Consider the following 14425-nt stretch of genomic DNA (forward strand, 5'->3'; position numbering starts at 1 on the left):
TTATATTTAGTTTTAAATAACTATAATCTCTATTTTTAAAATACTTTAATAATTATTATTAGTTCCTTATTATAAATTTACTAATTTAATTCTACTCCGTAAAATACTTTAAAATAAAAATAATATAAATAAAGCTTTTTCTATTTTTTTTATTATACTAGGACCGCTCTTATAATAAAATTTAAAATATTAATCTTAATTTTAAAAGGTTTTTAAAAATCCGGGATTATAATAATTAGTTTAAAAATAATTATATTTTTAATTTTAATAAAAGCCTTTTTATACTTAAAATCCTAAACGAATAGGGTATCTTTTTATATTAAGTTATTAAAAAGTTTAATTATATTAATATAGTTTTTAAAAAATCGTTAATAAAGATTAATAAATCTTCAAAATCCTTATACGTCTTTAACGTTTTATAATATAAACTAGTCCCTAACTACTTCTACTTTCGATACTTATATATAGATTCATTTTAGTATAATAATATATTTAAAGAAGTCTACTTTTTATATATAAAATTCGTACTTAGAGAGTTCAGCGTATAATTTAGTATTTTAAAGTTTTTAAAATACTATGTGGTGGTTTTTTTTCCGGCTTTACAGGCACAAAAGATCGACCTTAACGGGATCACGCTTTCAAGGGAAATCACACGATACAGTACACTTTTTAACTATATAATACGCGCAATGTATCCTAAGCACGCGCTCAACGCAATATAGTGATTTCAATACGAAAACCGCCATTCAATTCGGGATGGGCAAGCTGCCCTGCGGCGGCGCCGGCCGGAAAGGTCGACGGCAGAGGTTGGCCGTAATGGTTAGCCGCAATGGTCGGCCGCCATGGTCGGCCGCAATGGTCAGAGGCGGCCCTCAACCGCAGAGGTTCTAAACTTTAATGGCGACGTAGAGGTTTCCGGAGAAAGGGCCAAATGGGCCAATATCGTACCAGAGCTCGCAAAGATTCTTTCCATCCTCATCGCTTCCAACATCGCCCAATATAAATATACTTTTTATATATTTTAGAATTAGAGGAGAAAATAAAAATATTATTAATATAGATAATAATAAAAATATCGACGTATTTTTAAAATACGTAGTTAATTATTATTTAAAAAGTCATTAAAATATTAATAAGTTTAAAAGGTATAATAAGGTACTTAAAAAGTCCTCTACGAGTTTAAAATACCGTTTTTTATTTATCCCCTTTTTTAATTCGAATTTAGTTAAATACTTCTTTAAGATTTATAATAATAAACTAATTAGCTTTATAAAATAGATCTCTAAGTTTAGTAATAAGTAATAAGGAATAATAATTCTTTTTTATAATTTTATTAAATCTCTTATAATCGATAATAAGTCTTAATTTGCCTCCCTTTTCTAATATAAAAAATAAGGAGAATCCTATAAAAGAATTCAATAGTTAAATATATCTTTTTTTAACTTTCTTATTAATATATTTATTAAAATACTCTTATTCTTCTTAATTTATTAAATATATTAAATAGAACCTAAGTTACGTTCCTTTTTTAAATTCGATTTTTATATCCTAGTTATTATATTCTAATAATCCTATTTCTTTAGGTTTTATAAATAGTTTTATATATATTTAGTACTTTTTAAATATAGTTTAAAGTCGTTACGATCCCTAATTATTAATATTAGTTATAAACTTCTTAAAACTTCTTATTATTTTAATAAAAGCTATATATTATATTTATTTTCGTTTTTTCAAAGTTCTTAGAAATCTGTTTAAACCCTTTTTCTTTTTAAGTCGTTTAATAACTAGATTTTCCTAGAGGATTTAGCTAATAATCTAATCTATTCGTAAGTTATACTTTTATAATTATAAAAGTCCTAAAATAACGTCGATATTTCCGATTTTTATAATATTATATTATAGTTATTCTTATTAATTGTTAATATATATTAAGAAATATACGGTCCTTTAATTAATATATTTATAGTTATAATTAACTTGTTCTCTTTTTAATATTTATAATTAGTATAATTTATCCTTGTATATTTATAATAAGTTAAGTTTATTTATTATTCTTAATAAAATATAAGTTTCTTACGCACCGCTATTAATAATAGCGTTTAAGTTTTATTTATAAATATCGAAGTTAACTTATAAATATATATTATTATATTATATAGTTATATATAAGAACTTTTTTTTTTATTTTTACCTCTCGTTATTCTTTTATAATTAGCTTTTTTAGTTTTTTATTATTTATTTCTTTAGATAGGTTTTTTAGTCATATTTATTTTAATACTCTCTCTAAGCCTTAGCCTTTTTAATATAATAAATCTAGTATTAATTATATTTATAATCTTCTTACTCTATATATTTACTATTAAAGCAATTTATAAAAAAAGTTAGGGTCTAGACTAAATATAGCTCTATTACTATTATTAAAGCTTAGTAATATCTAACTAAGTAGTTAATCTTTTATATAAATATTTTTAATAATTCTATTATTACGTTTTTATAAATAAAAACGATTATCTTACTTAAATATAAAATACTAAAAGTATTTATTATTTAGGTATTCTATTTAAAATAATTCCTTATAAAAGGGGTCCTTGGGGTTAAATAAAAAATAATCTTTATTTATATAGGGGATTATTATAACTTTCTTACGTTTTTTAGTTCTATAAAACTAAATAACTTAATTATTTTTAAATAGATAAATATATTTATACTATAATTTATTCTCGTCTTCTTTAGAGCTAGTATTATTAATACTAAGTAATACTTTATAATTAATTTCTATTTAAGTATGTTATTAAGTAACGTTGCGAGTTTATTTAAATTATAAAATAATTCTATTTTATTAAAATAAAAAGAACTAGTTCTTATTTCGATATCTTTTTTTTTTTTTTAAAATCGATTCTTCTTTTATGAATAATTCTAAAGTTAAAAGTTAGTTTCTTAAGTACTTCGATCTTATTTTTATATATAAAGTCCTTAAACTATTCTTTAACTTTATAAATACTTTTTTTATTAATATTTACTTATTATATTATATAAATAAACTTAGTTAGTATTTTATCTAAATTAAGTTTTTTTAAAACTTATTAAGTTATTTCTAATTTATATTATTTTATTATACTATATATACGAGATTACTTATAATTTTTCCTATATTAAGTCCTCTTTTTTTAAACTTAAAAAGCTACTTTTTTATATTAACTAAGAGTCTTTATTTAATTCGTTCTTTAAAGAGGTTAAGCGTATTTTTTATAATAGGGTCCGTTTTACTCTTCTTTTCTATATTTTTATAAATTTAAAAAAGTATAATAATATATTTAATATTATTCTCTTTAAAAACATAAGGTTAATAAGTAAATATCTCTTTTTTCTTTATTACTATTATTAAAGTTTTAATAAATAGTAAAGTAAATCGTTTATTATTTTTAAGTTATTTAAAGTACTTTCCTATTTACTTTTTATTATTTTAATAAATAAAATAGCTATTATTATAATAAGCTATTTATAAAAATTATTTATAAAGAACTTCCTTACTTATAATATTAGCTCGTTTTTCTAAGATATGTTAGTATTAAATACGTTTGAATTATTAGCAATTTCTAGCTATATATCCTATCTTATCGTAGTTATAATACTTAAAATCCGTTTTTTAATAAGGCTTTTTATGTTTAGTAATACTAAGGTCTATAGGTCCTTTATATTATTTATAAAATATACTTTATTATTATTAATCTTTTAAGTTATTTTAATAATTACTTAGTAATTTACTATAGCTTTAGTATTTTTTATTAAAATTAGCTTAAGGGCGCCGTACCTCTCCCTTTTCTTTACGTCGTTCGTATAATTAAGTATTAATTTTAATAATAAGCTCGATATAATATAAAGAATTTATTAATATTTTTGTTTTACTAAATTCGTCCTTAACTTTATCCTTTAGTCCTTAATAAAATAAAAGAATACGGGTTTCCTTAGTAAAATTAAGTCGTACTATAAGTTTTTTAAACTTAGTAACGTAGTATAAAATAAACTTAGTTTATTAAAAATTAACTAGGTCTCTCTCGGCTTATTATTTTTTATTAAGGTCCTAAAATAAGGATTTAAGGGTACTTTAAAATCCTACTATATTATTAAAAATACTTATAGTTTCTTTTTTATAATATAGTAAATAACCGTTATTATTAAAGAATTCTTTTTAAAAAGGCTCGAACTATTCTAGAGCTCGTTTTTTAAAAAAGGTTATTGTATAAATAACTCGTTTAGTTTTATTATAAAAATTAGTAATATAAAACGTTTAATAAATTCTAATCTAAATTAGAAATTCTTTAAAACGTTTAGTAGTTTTATTAAAAATGATAAGTATATTAAGTTTAAGTTTTTCTTATTTATTTATAAGAGTTTTAATAATACTAATAATAGCTCGGAGGGTTTTAACTTCTTATTTTAAATCGTTTATTTTTCTTTTTTTAATTCCTAAGTTAATTATATCTTCGTTAACTATATTTTAAAAAATAATAATATTTTTATTATTTTTAATTAAAGTTATGGCTATTTAAATAAAGTTATTATTAAAAAGCTCCATAAGTTCTTTATTTTACTCATTACTTTTTCTTTAATAATACGTCGTATTTTTCTATAGTTTACTTTTTTAAAAATTATATTACTATCGGAGTTTTAAATAACGTTAAGTATCTCGTTATCCTTAGCCTTAACTAGCTCGCTAGCTAAGTTAATAAGTTTTCTAAAATTAAATAAAAAAGTACTTGGGGTTTTAAAAAAATATCGTTATTCTTTTTATTACTTAATAAGTTTCGTAAGGCTAACTTACTAAATAAGAGTAATTAAAATATTATAGCTGGCTAGTTATAATAAGTATATTAATAAAAATTAAGGCTACGAGTACTAAGTAAGTAATATTATAGTTATAAATAGCTTCCTTAAAACTATATTTATAAGTTATAAAATAAATAAAACTTTAATACTTAATTATAATTTTATTAAAAAAGATTTTTAATAAAAATAGCTAAAACTGATTATAAAATTTAATGCTAAGTTAATTACTAAAAAAGCTATAAGAAGTCTATTTTTAAGCCTGGCTTAAATCTATACTATATATAAATCCGCTTATGGACATATTCTTTATTAATAATTACTCTTATTTATTAAGTAATTGCTTAATAAATATTAATAAGTAATTACTTAGAGTAATTATAATAATTACCTTATTATATAATTATTACTTTTTATTTATATATAACTTATCTATAGTTCTTTTATTTTATAAGAGTTATTTTATATTTTTATATTTATATATATATAGTATATTATAGCTACTATAAGCCTACGGGGCGGGCCCTAGTCTTAGTTATATATATTAAGTCGTAATATATAACTAAAAAGTACTTATTACCCTTAGTTAGCGTTACTAATTCTTTTTTAATTTATTATTTAAATAAGTACTTCTCGTACGTATAGCTTTAACGAAGTAATATAGGATATTCTTATGAAGAATATAAAAACTAAATATTTATATAAAAGCAAGAATATATAAATATAAGGGAAATAAGCGTATATAAAAGAGGTTTTTATAATAAAGAGAGTAATATAGTTAAATTACTATATAAGAAGTTACTTACTTCACGAAAGGTCTAAGTAGGTAAATATACGCTTATATAGTGGTTTTTTTCTAGCTTTATAAGTATAAAAGATCGACCTTAACGGGATTACGTTTTTAAAGGAAATTATATAATATAATATACTTTTTAATTATATAATACGCGTAATATATCCTAAGTACGCGCTTAATATAATATAGTAATTTTAATACGAAAACCGCTATTTAATTTAGGATAAGTAAGCTATTTTACGGCGGCGCTAGTTAAAAAGGTTAATAATAAAGGTCGGCTATAATAGTTAGCTATAATAGTTAGCTATAATAGTTAGAGGCGGCCCTTAACTATAGAGGTTCTAAACTTTAATAATAACGTAGAGGTTTTTAAAAAAAGGGCTAAATAGGCTAATATTTACTACTTTTTAAAGCTCGTAAAGATTCTTTTTATCCTTATTATTTTTAATATTACCTAAAGCTACTTTTTATTTAAACTAAATAAACTTACTAAATAAATTTACTAAATAAATTTACTAAATAAATCTACTAAACAAATTTATTAAATAAACTTATTAATATATAAACTACTACTTAAATAGCTGGTTAGATAACTAATTGAGAAATTAGCTAGTTAAAATACTATTTCAATAAGAACCTACTCTATTCTTAGTATATAATTAGTAATTAATAAGCTAAAAATGCCCGTTAATAAGTCTACCCCTCTCGGGCTAAGCGTCCTCTTTAGCTAGCTTAATATTATAACTATTATAATTAACGTAAATATACTTAAGGATTAGTAAAGTACTTTTTAATAATACGGAATTTAGCTAAATAATAATATAAATACTATAAATAGCCGGGCTAATATAAACGTTAAGATCTGGTATATTAATATTAACTTAGTTATAATAATTATAATAAACGAGCTAGAGGTATATAAAATTAAAATAATAAGCCGGCGTTTTAAATAGCTCTTATAGGACCCCCCGGGTAATAATAATACTTGTATAAAAAAACAGATTATATTAAACCTAGCTATTTACGCGGGCTAGGACTAAGAGGTTCTATATATATTAAAATAGGTAAAGCTCGCCCTATAAGTAGCTAGAACTTAGGAAGACTGCGGTAAAAAGTTAGGAGTTTTAGTTAGTAATTAAGTATAGAGCGCATTATACTTAGTTTTCCTTAATACGTAATATACGGTACGGCCCCGGCGGATTACTCTGTCGGGGGGAAATATACGCTTATATATAGGTATAAAAACCTCTTACTAAAATATTCCATTACTTATTAATTATAATATAATTAATAAGCATATACGTAAATAAATACGTAATCGTAATACGTAATTCCGTCTCAAGAGAATTCTAGCTTATTTAGTTACCTTCTAATACTTTCCATTGCTTACGTAAGCTTATATAAGTAGTATTGCTAATATAATTAATACTTATAATAATTTATAGAAATCGTAGATTAATATGGTATATAGTTTGCTTACGTAATATTAATAATAAGGCGAATAATAAGGTAAACAAAGTTACTTTCGTAATAGTACTTATTATTATAAATAGTCTTATTAAACTTAACTATTACTCCTTTTAATATATAATTAGCCCTCTTTTTCTTATAATTAACCTTTTTTTTATGGGCTTATTATAGAAAATAATCTTTAGTTTAATCCGCTATATATTATTAGTAAATATATAGAGTATAAATATAGGGACGGCTATCCCGCACCTACATAAAGGCTATCCCGCACCCATACTAGGCCTATTTAAGCAAATAATGGGCTGCACGTGACTGCACCGCCGCAGCAGCCACATTTGACCCGGAATTTCTATCATTCCGGCAGTTTCGAGAGGATTGGAAGGCGCACCTTCCACTGCTGCACCTTCCACTGCTACACCTTCCACTTTGCCCTCTTTTACAATGTCGCCTATGCGCGCTTTTCGGAGTCAGAACCACGACTTCAGAAGCCAGTCTTTGCTCAGGGGAAATACTTCTCTAGAGCTCATATGTTAGTGCTCAAAAAGGTACCTATCCTGCTTCAAAAGTAACTAAAAAAGGAGGTATTGGATAGAAAAGACGCGTCGAAACAGGAACAACAGGAAGGCGCGCCCTGGCCTACGACTGCTTTTTGGCGATGCAGTCACGTGCAGTCACGTTTAGCCCATTATTTTCTTAAATAGGCCTAGTATAGGTGCGGGATAGCCTTCATGTGGGTGCGGGATAGCCGTCCTCATAAATATAGCCTACTATTTACTCTAGCTGCTATGGTTATTTTTATTAATTATAGTCTTAGCCTTAATATTATTATATATATAGCTATCGAGGTACTTAAATAGAACTAAGGTCTTATTAAGGTCAAGAATTTGCGAATTAAGAAATCGACGGGTTAGACTTCTAAATAAATTTTTAAAGTTTAACTACTTTATTTTAGCTAGGCCTATTTAATTAACTTATTGAAAAAAAAAGTTATTAATAACTTTATAATATTCCGTAAGTAGTTTTAATACTTACTTAGTAAGTTAACGTTAAGTAATTCTTATATAATTTTAAAAGCTATAGAACTAACTAAGAAAGAAAATAAAAGTATATTTATTATTTAAATTTTATTAAGTAAAAATCTACTTAGCGTTCTTTTTAAACTAATTAATAATAATAAGTTTCTTTTTATTATGCCGCTAGTAAAAAGAAATATAGAGAGCTATTTCGAGCTTAGGCTACTATAAATAATAGGTACAATTAGAGGATTAATTAATAATGGAATTACGGTTTTAATACTAAGTACTAACTATACTTCGAAGGACTTTAAACTAATCTATAGCTTCTTAATATATAAAACGTTTATAAATTTTTAAAAGCTCGGTTTTGCTTTAATATAGCCTTAATAAGTTAATTACCTCTTTATTAAGCTTTTTTATATAGTAATATTTTATAAATATTAAAAAGTCGATTTTAGTTTAGGAAGTATAATAATAATAGCGGCGCTTAACTAGGCTATTTTATAACATATATTTTTAGTTTTTAATAGGGGTAGGAGCTAGCCCGTAGCGCTTAGTTATTAAAAATATAATTAGCTCTAGCTCTTTTGTAATATTCAAGCTTTTTTTAATAAGGGCCCGTTATAAGGGTATTATAAAGTTTATAATAGAAGTATAATTAATAATATAATTAATAATAGATTTAGTAATATAATTCGTAAAAAAATAGGGGTAATAAAAATAAGTAGAGGTATAGTTAGTAAGTAGTAATAAGTAGTAGGTAGTAGGTAGTAAGTAGTAATAAATAGGTAATTAAAAAGGAGTAGAAAATAAAAAAATGACCCTTTACTACCTTCTGTATTAGGTATAGCGCCGCTAAATAATCACGAAATCTGACTTCTTAAAAGGGCTAGGTACGCAACACTAGCAGGGTTAGCACGGGCTAACGCAAGTTCGAACGGCGTGAGTTTCTACGGTACTAATGACATGGATCATCACCCACGCCGAAGTCCGTCCCTCCGCTCCGTCTCCACTTGTTTTCATAGCTTGTCTTTAAGATCGGCGTCGACCGAGCCAATCCCGCCGTCGCTATTCCCATCTGACACACCTGTTCACCTGACCCTCACCGAGGGCGGGAATCAAGGTGAGCACGATGAGGAAAGTCATCAAGGTCTCTTTTCATCCACAACAAAAGCAGATCGGAACACCAACTGATTCATCTTCTGCGTTGCTTATTCACATGTGAAACCAGGAATTCAAATGGATACATGTTTCTTTCCTCTGAACAATTTCATGCCTTTGCACTAGTGCCAACCTTCATGTTTCAGGGGAGAAAGATGAGATTGTCGGATTGGAAGTCCAATTCGACCGCGGCATACAGCCGACTGCGCAGGGGCCAATTAGGGGCCCTATTTACGATTATCGTAGCTAGCCTAACCTACGGTTAGAACCTCCTTTTTATACTTACTACGTAGATATTTATATAGTTTAATTAATCTCTTCGTTAACTACGGTTCGAACTAACTACCCTATAATAGGGATACTAATACTAATTAGTAATTAAACTCTATTATTATAAATTAGTAAGGTATCTCGTTACGTAAAAGAGACGACTTCTTAATACTATACGGGATAGGAGATTCGTATTAATTAACCTTACGGAAGTAGATAAAAAAAAGAGGCGATTTTTAAATACCGCACGAAATCGAGTAATTATAGCCCTTTATTACTTACGAAAGGTCGACGTTTACTACGTTAAACTACGTTAATTAATAGAACTACTTAAGTAACTAGCCTTTTACCGTCGCCCCGAGCAGCTTTTTTACTAAACGATTTTTCTACGGCCGGCCCGCAATTAGAAATTAACTAGTTAAATTAGTAAAAATATAGTATAAAAGAGTACCGCGCGATTAAAAAAGGGGATCTCTAAACGTAAATATTCTTACTTAGTAGCGAAAGTAACCCTATAAGAGTTATTAAGCTAAGAGATTTATAATATATAAAAAAGTCTATTATTACGAAGATCTTATAGGTACGACCTTAAGCCCGCGATTTAAACGACCTCTTTATAGCTCCCTTAACTACTTTCTAGGTATTATTTAGGAATATAATATAAGGGACGGTTTAATAAAGGAGGAGGGGATTTAGAGGTCCTAATAGCATCGAGCTAAGAGTATTACGGATCTCGGAAATTAACTAAGGAAGCTATTTAGAGATTATAAAGAGTACGAGGCTTAAGAAGCTAGAAGTATACGGGATAGCGGAAATCGGTAACTAATAAAGATCCCGAGACTAATTACTATATCTTCTTATAGTAATATAAACGTCTACCGCTACTATTATTAAAAAGAACTACTAAAACCTACCCTTTTTTATTAAATAAAAAGGAGGATCCTAGTAAGTATAATAGCTAGCGATTTAGAAGGGTAATAGTAATCGCTAGAAATAATAAAAATAAAAATAATAGCGAGATAGTAAAAAGAAGTGGGAATCTCCTAGACCTTAATAAATTCGTTAAGTAATAAAAGCACGGATTTACTACGACCTACGCACAGATTAAATATATCCTTATTAAAATTAAATACGCTAGTAACTATTAATACGGGCATAAGCTAGAGCACGACCCTTAGCGAGTTAGGGTAAAAAAAAAGAGGACAAAACCCGATCCTAAATAGAATCCTAATCCCTTATAAGTAGGTAAATATTAACCCGGACTATTAAGGGACGTGGATATATAAAATTGCGGATTAGCCTAACGGTGAGTAAATTAACGCAGTATTAATCTATTTAACTAAGGTTTATAAAAAAAAGGGGCTATAGGGGTAACCCCTATTTTACGAGATTATAAATAACCTTAGCTACTAGCTAGATAAATAGTTCGCGAGCGTAAGCCTAGGAATTATAAAAGTAGTTAATAAATTCTTCTATGGGCGAGGGGTATTATTAGCGCAATTATAATCGTAAGAGCTATATAAAATACTAATAGCGATAATTATAAAAAAGGAATTCGTACTATAGAACTAGGTATAGGTCGATAGAGCGTATAATCGCTTTAACGAATTTAGAAAAAGGGTAAACGACCTAGATTTCCTTCTTATAATTACTAATAGAAATCTATCGTCGCAAAAGGATATACCGGGGCAAAATATAGTACTAGAAGTACGATAATTAATAATTCCGCCTATTTTGATCTATAACTCGTTACCGCTACTAATACGAAATTCGGCGCCGATTAGCTAATAAAAAAGGAAGTAAATAACCCGAAGTTACTAATAGTATATAGTAACGCAGGGTTCGTATATAAATACTAAAAATCTAATAGCGAATACGAGGCAATTTATAGACCTTAAAAAGATCTTTCCGAAAGAGAAATTATACTCTGGGGGGAAGTATAAGGTCTTATAAAAAACCCTAACGATATTTTACGATTACTACGAAAAAGTCAGAATTAGGGAACACTAGTACTATTTAGTAATTAATATCGTACTCATAAGTAAAGCCTCTAATTACTATTACGAAGCGGTACGTAATCTCGATCGAAACGACTTTTTTAGTATAATTAACGCAATCCGAAGCCGCTTCGAGACCTATAATAAGAACCTAGAGCTCCTATCTAAGCTACGAGCGATTTCTTTTATATTTATAGCTAGGATAATAGAGGGTAAATTATAAGTAGAGATCCTCGAAGAGCTTATTAATCGAATTAATAAGCTAGCGAAAGCCTAGCTAAATAAGGGGATAAACGAGCGGAAAGTCGGATATTTTTATATTATAGTCTAGCGTATACTAGAAGTAAAGATTACCCCGTACTAGGTACCCGAAGACTACGAGACGCTCTGCTCGAGGCTAAGATCTAGTTTTAATATTAAGGTAAGAATACCGCGCTAAACTTATTTTTAGGTATATAACGGCCCTTATTAGTAATATTAGGTCGATCGAACGTATAATAAGAAAAGAAAAGAGGCTAGATATAGTAATTACTAATAAGGAGGCCTAGATTCGTTAAATAGGTAGAGATTTAACTTATGGGTAGGGTAATAGAAAAAGTAATACTATATTTATAAAAAGGATAGATATTAGTTAAGTAACTACTTTAAAAAAGAGCGTACTAAATCGTATAAATAGTATAGAAAGTCGAGGGTAGTAAATAGTAAAACTAGCCCTCGTCGGTTTAACTAATTCCTTATTATATATAAGGGTAGATCTAGGGGTACGGAACCTAGCGACGGTAGCTAAAATAGCGGCCTAAAGCATATACCCCCTATAAGAGATTTAGAAAATAAGGAAGATCTTACCTCCTATATTAACGAATTAGATTATAATAAAATCGATAATATTAACTACTTTTTTTTTACCCCGTTAGCCTCTAGAAGATATACGAGGCTAAATAAATAGAGGGTAGCGGAAGCTCTTAATAAGTAGGCTTTTATTTATAAATAGTAAGGGAAGGTCCCTTAGATAACGGATATAGAGGCGGCTAAAAGGGCGAATTTAATAGGGCCGAAGCCTATTCTCTTAACGATTAAGGAGAAGACGCTATCTCTCTCAATATTTAAAAAAAAGGAACATAGTACTAAATAAATCTAGGGGTAGCTAGAGGGGTCCTTTTTATATTACTTAGATCCCTTAAATACTAAGCTCGTATAGGCATTTTATGCGAGCAAAAGGTACGGCCTAGATAATTTCTATAAGATTATCCTAAATACTAGGGCATCGTAATAATTAACTAAAAGAAAAGGGTAATTTTAGGTACTATAAAAGATCGCGCTAATAATACTTAATACGTTAACGGCGGGTATTACGAGGATTAGTTTTAATTTAGGTAAGGAAATCGTCGCCCTAAGTATAGTAAAAGTAGAGACGTACTTCGGAACGATAACTTTTTATATTTTACCTATTAATACCCTATTTCTCTTATATCTAAAAAATATAGATCGACTGGGTATTATGTTCGATAATATAAAGAACAAAATCTTTAATAATAAGCACTTCGAGGTAGTCGAACGACGATAGGGGTATACGTTTATAAAGCTTATTAACGATACGAAGTTGATTAATTACCTAATAGAAAGTAAGCTTAAAAGACTATACTAAAGATTCGGGCACCCGTCGGTTACGAGGCTATATAACCTCCTAAAGTAATTAAGTAATAATAATATCGAAATAGGGGCGCTAGAGTAGTTAATAAAAGTATACTACTAATACTAAATAAATACGCAGAGCCTACGCAGATTTAAGTTTAAATTGCGTAATAAGCTTAACTTTAACTAGGAAATCGTCGTTAATATCTTCTACTTAAATAGTCGGCTAGTACTATATATAATCGACGTAGCTATATCCTTTTAGGTAGGGTAATTCCTCTAGGATCTATAAGTAAAGATAGTATAAGTAGCCCTACGAAAAAGCTAGATCGATATATACTAAGGACCGCTAGATAGTATTAAAACCGACGCCGGTACTAGCTTTAAGTCGGTAAAATTTAGGGATAATGCGACGGCCTATAGTATATAACTAAAAGTCGTACCCATTAAAGCGCACTATAGTATTAGAAAGGTAAAGAGGGTATACTAGTAGTTAAAAAGGGCGTTTAGAATTATTAAAAAGGAAAATCCGGATTTTATTAACGACGAATGCCTCTAGATAGTACTTAAATACTATAACGATACTATGGGGCCTAACGGACTTATATTAATACTATTAGTATTTAGAGCATATCTAAAAACGACCTTAGCCTCGCTACCGTTACTAAGTATAAGTTAACGAGCCCGAGTAGTTAAAAAAGTAATATAGGCACTGCGCGAGGTAAGTATAAAAAAGTAAGTTAACGAGGTAATTATTACGCGCAATAGGCCCGATATAGAGGATAATCTAAATATACTACTAAATTCGGATATATAAGTATAGCGCGAAATTACTTAATAATAGACTAGGCTATATAAGTTAATTTCTATTAACGAGCGCTCTTATATAGTTATAAGAGATTGCGACTAGCTACTCGAAGTATTAATTATAATAGTTAGACCGTATTATATAGATCCTAACGAGGTGATTTCTAACTTATAAAAAAAAGAAGAGCTAGGGGAAACTATATAACCCGCGGCAGAGGCATAGGAAATTATCCTTAATAAAATCGTCGTAGTAGTACTAATAGACGACGAGGAAGAGAATATTGCTAAAAGGGTACTAATACTACTAGCGAGACGTTATAAAAGACCATAATAGCAAGCCCTAACGCGGTAATTTATTACTAGCGACGAGGTAATTAATACCTTTTATATAATAATAAAAAAAGCCAATTTCGAGCTAATAGTTAAACTACGTAAGGAAGGCGTAATTATAA

At 27.8% G+C, this 14425-nt stretch overlaps 1 protein-coding gene across 1 annotated transcript; it reads left to right on the forward strand.

The window, feature by feature from the left end:
* Positions 1-12864: 12864 nt before the first annotated feature.
* CLUP02_09697 (uncharacterized protein) lies at positions 12865-13098 on the forward strand (the record flags this gene model as incomplete). The annotated part of the gene is made up of 1 exon (XM_049288675.1): positions 12865-13098. A coding segment is annotated over one exon (234 nt), but the record flags the coding sequence as incomplete, so codon positions are not given.
* Positions 13099-14425: the final 1327 nt, after the last annotated feature.

The sequence above is a fragment of the Colletotrichum lupini genome, chromosome 5 (assembly GCF_023278565.1).
Source record: "Colletotrichum lupini chromosome 5, complete sequence".
Lineage (NCBI taxonomy): Eukaryota > Fungi > Ascomycota > Sordariomycetes > Glomerellales > Glomerellaceae > Colletotrichum > Colletotrichum lupini.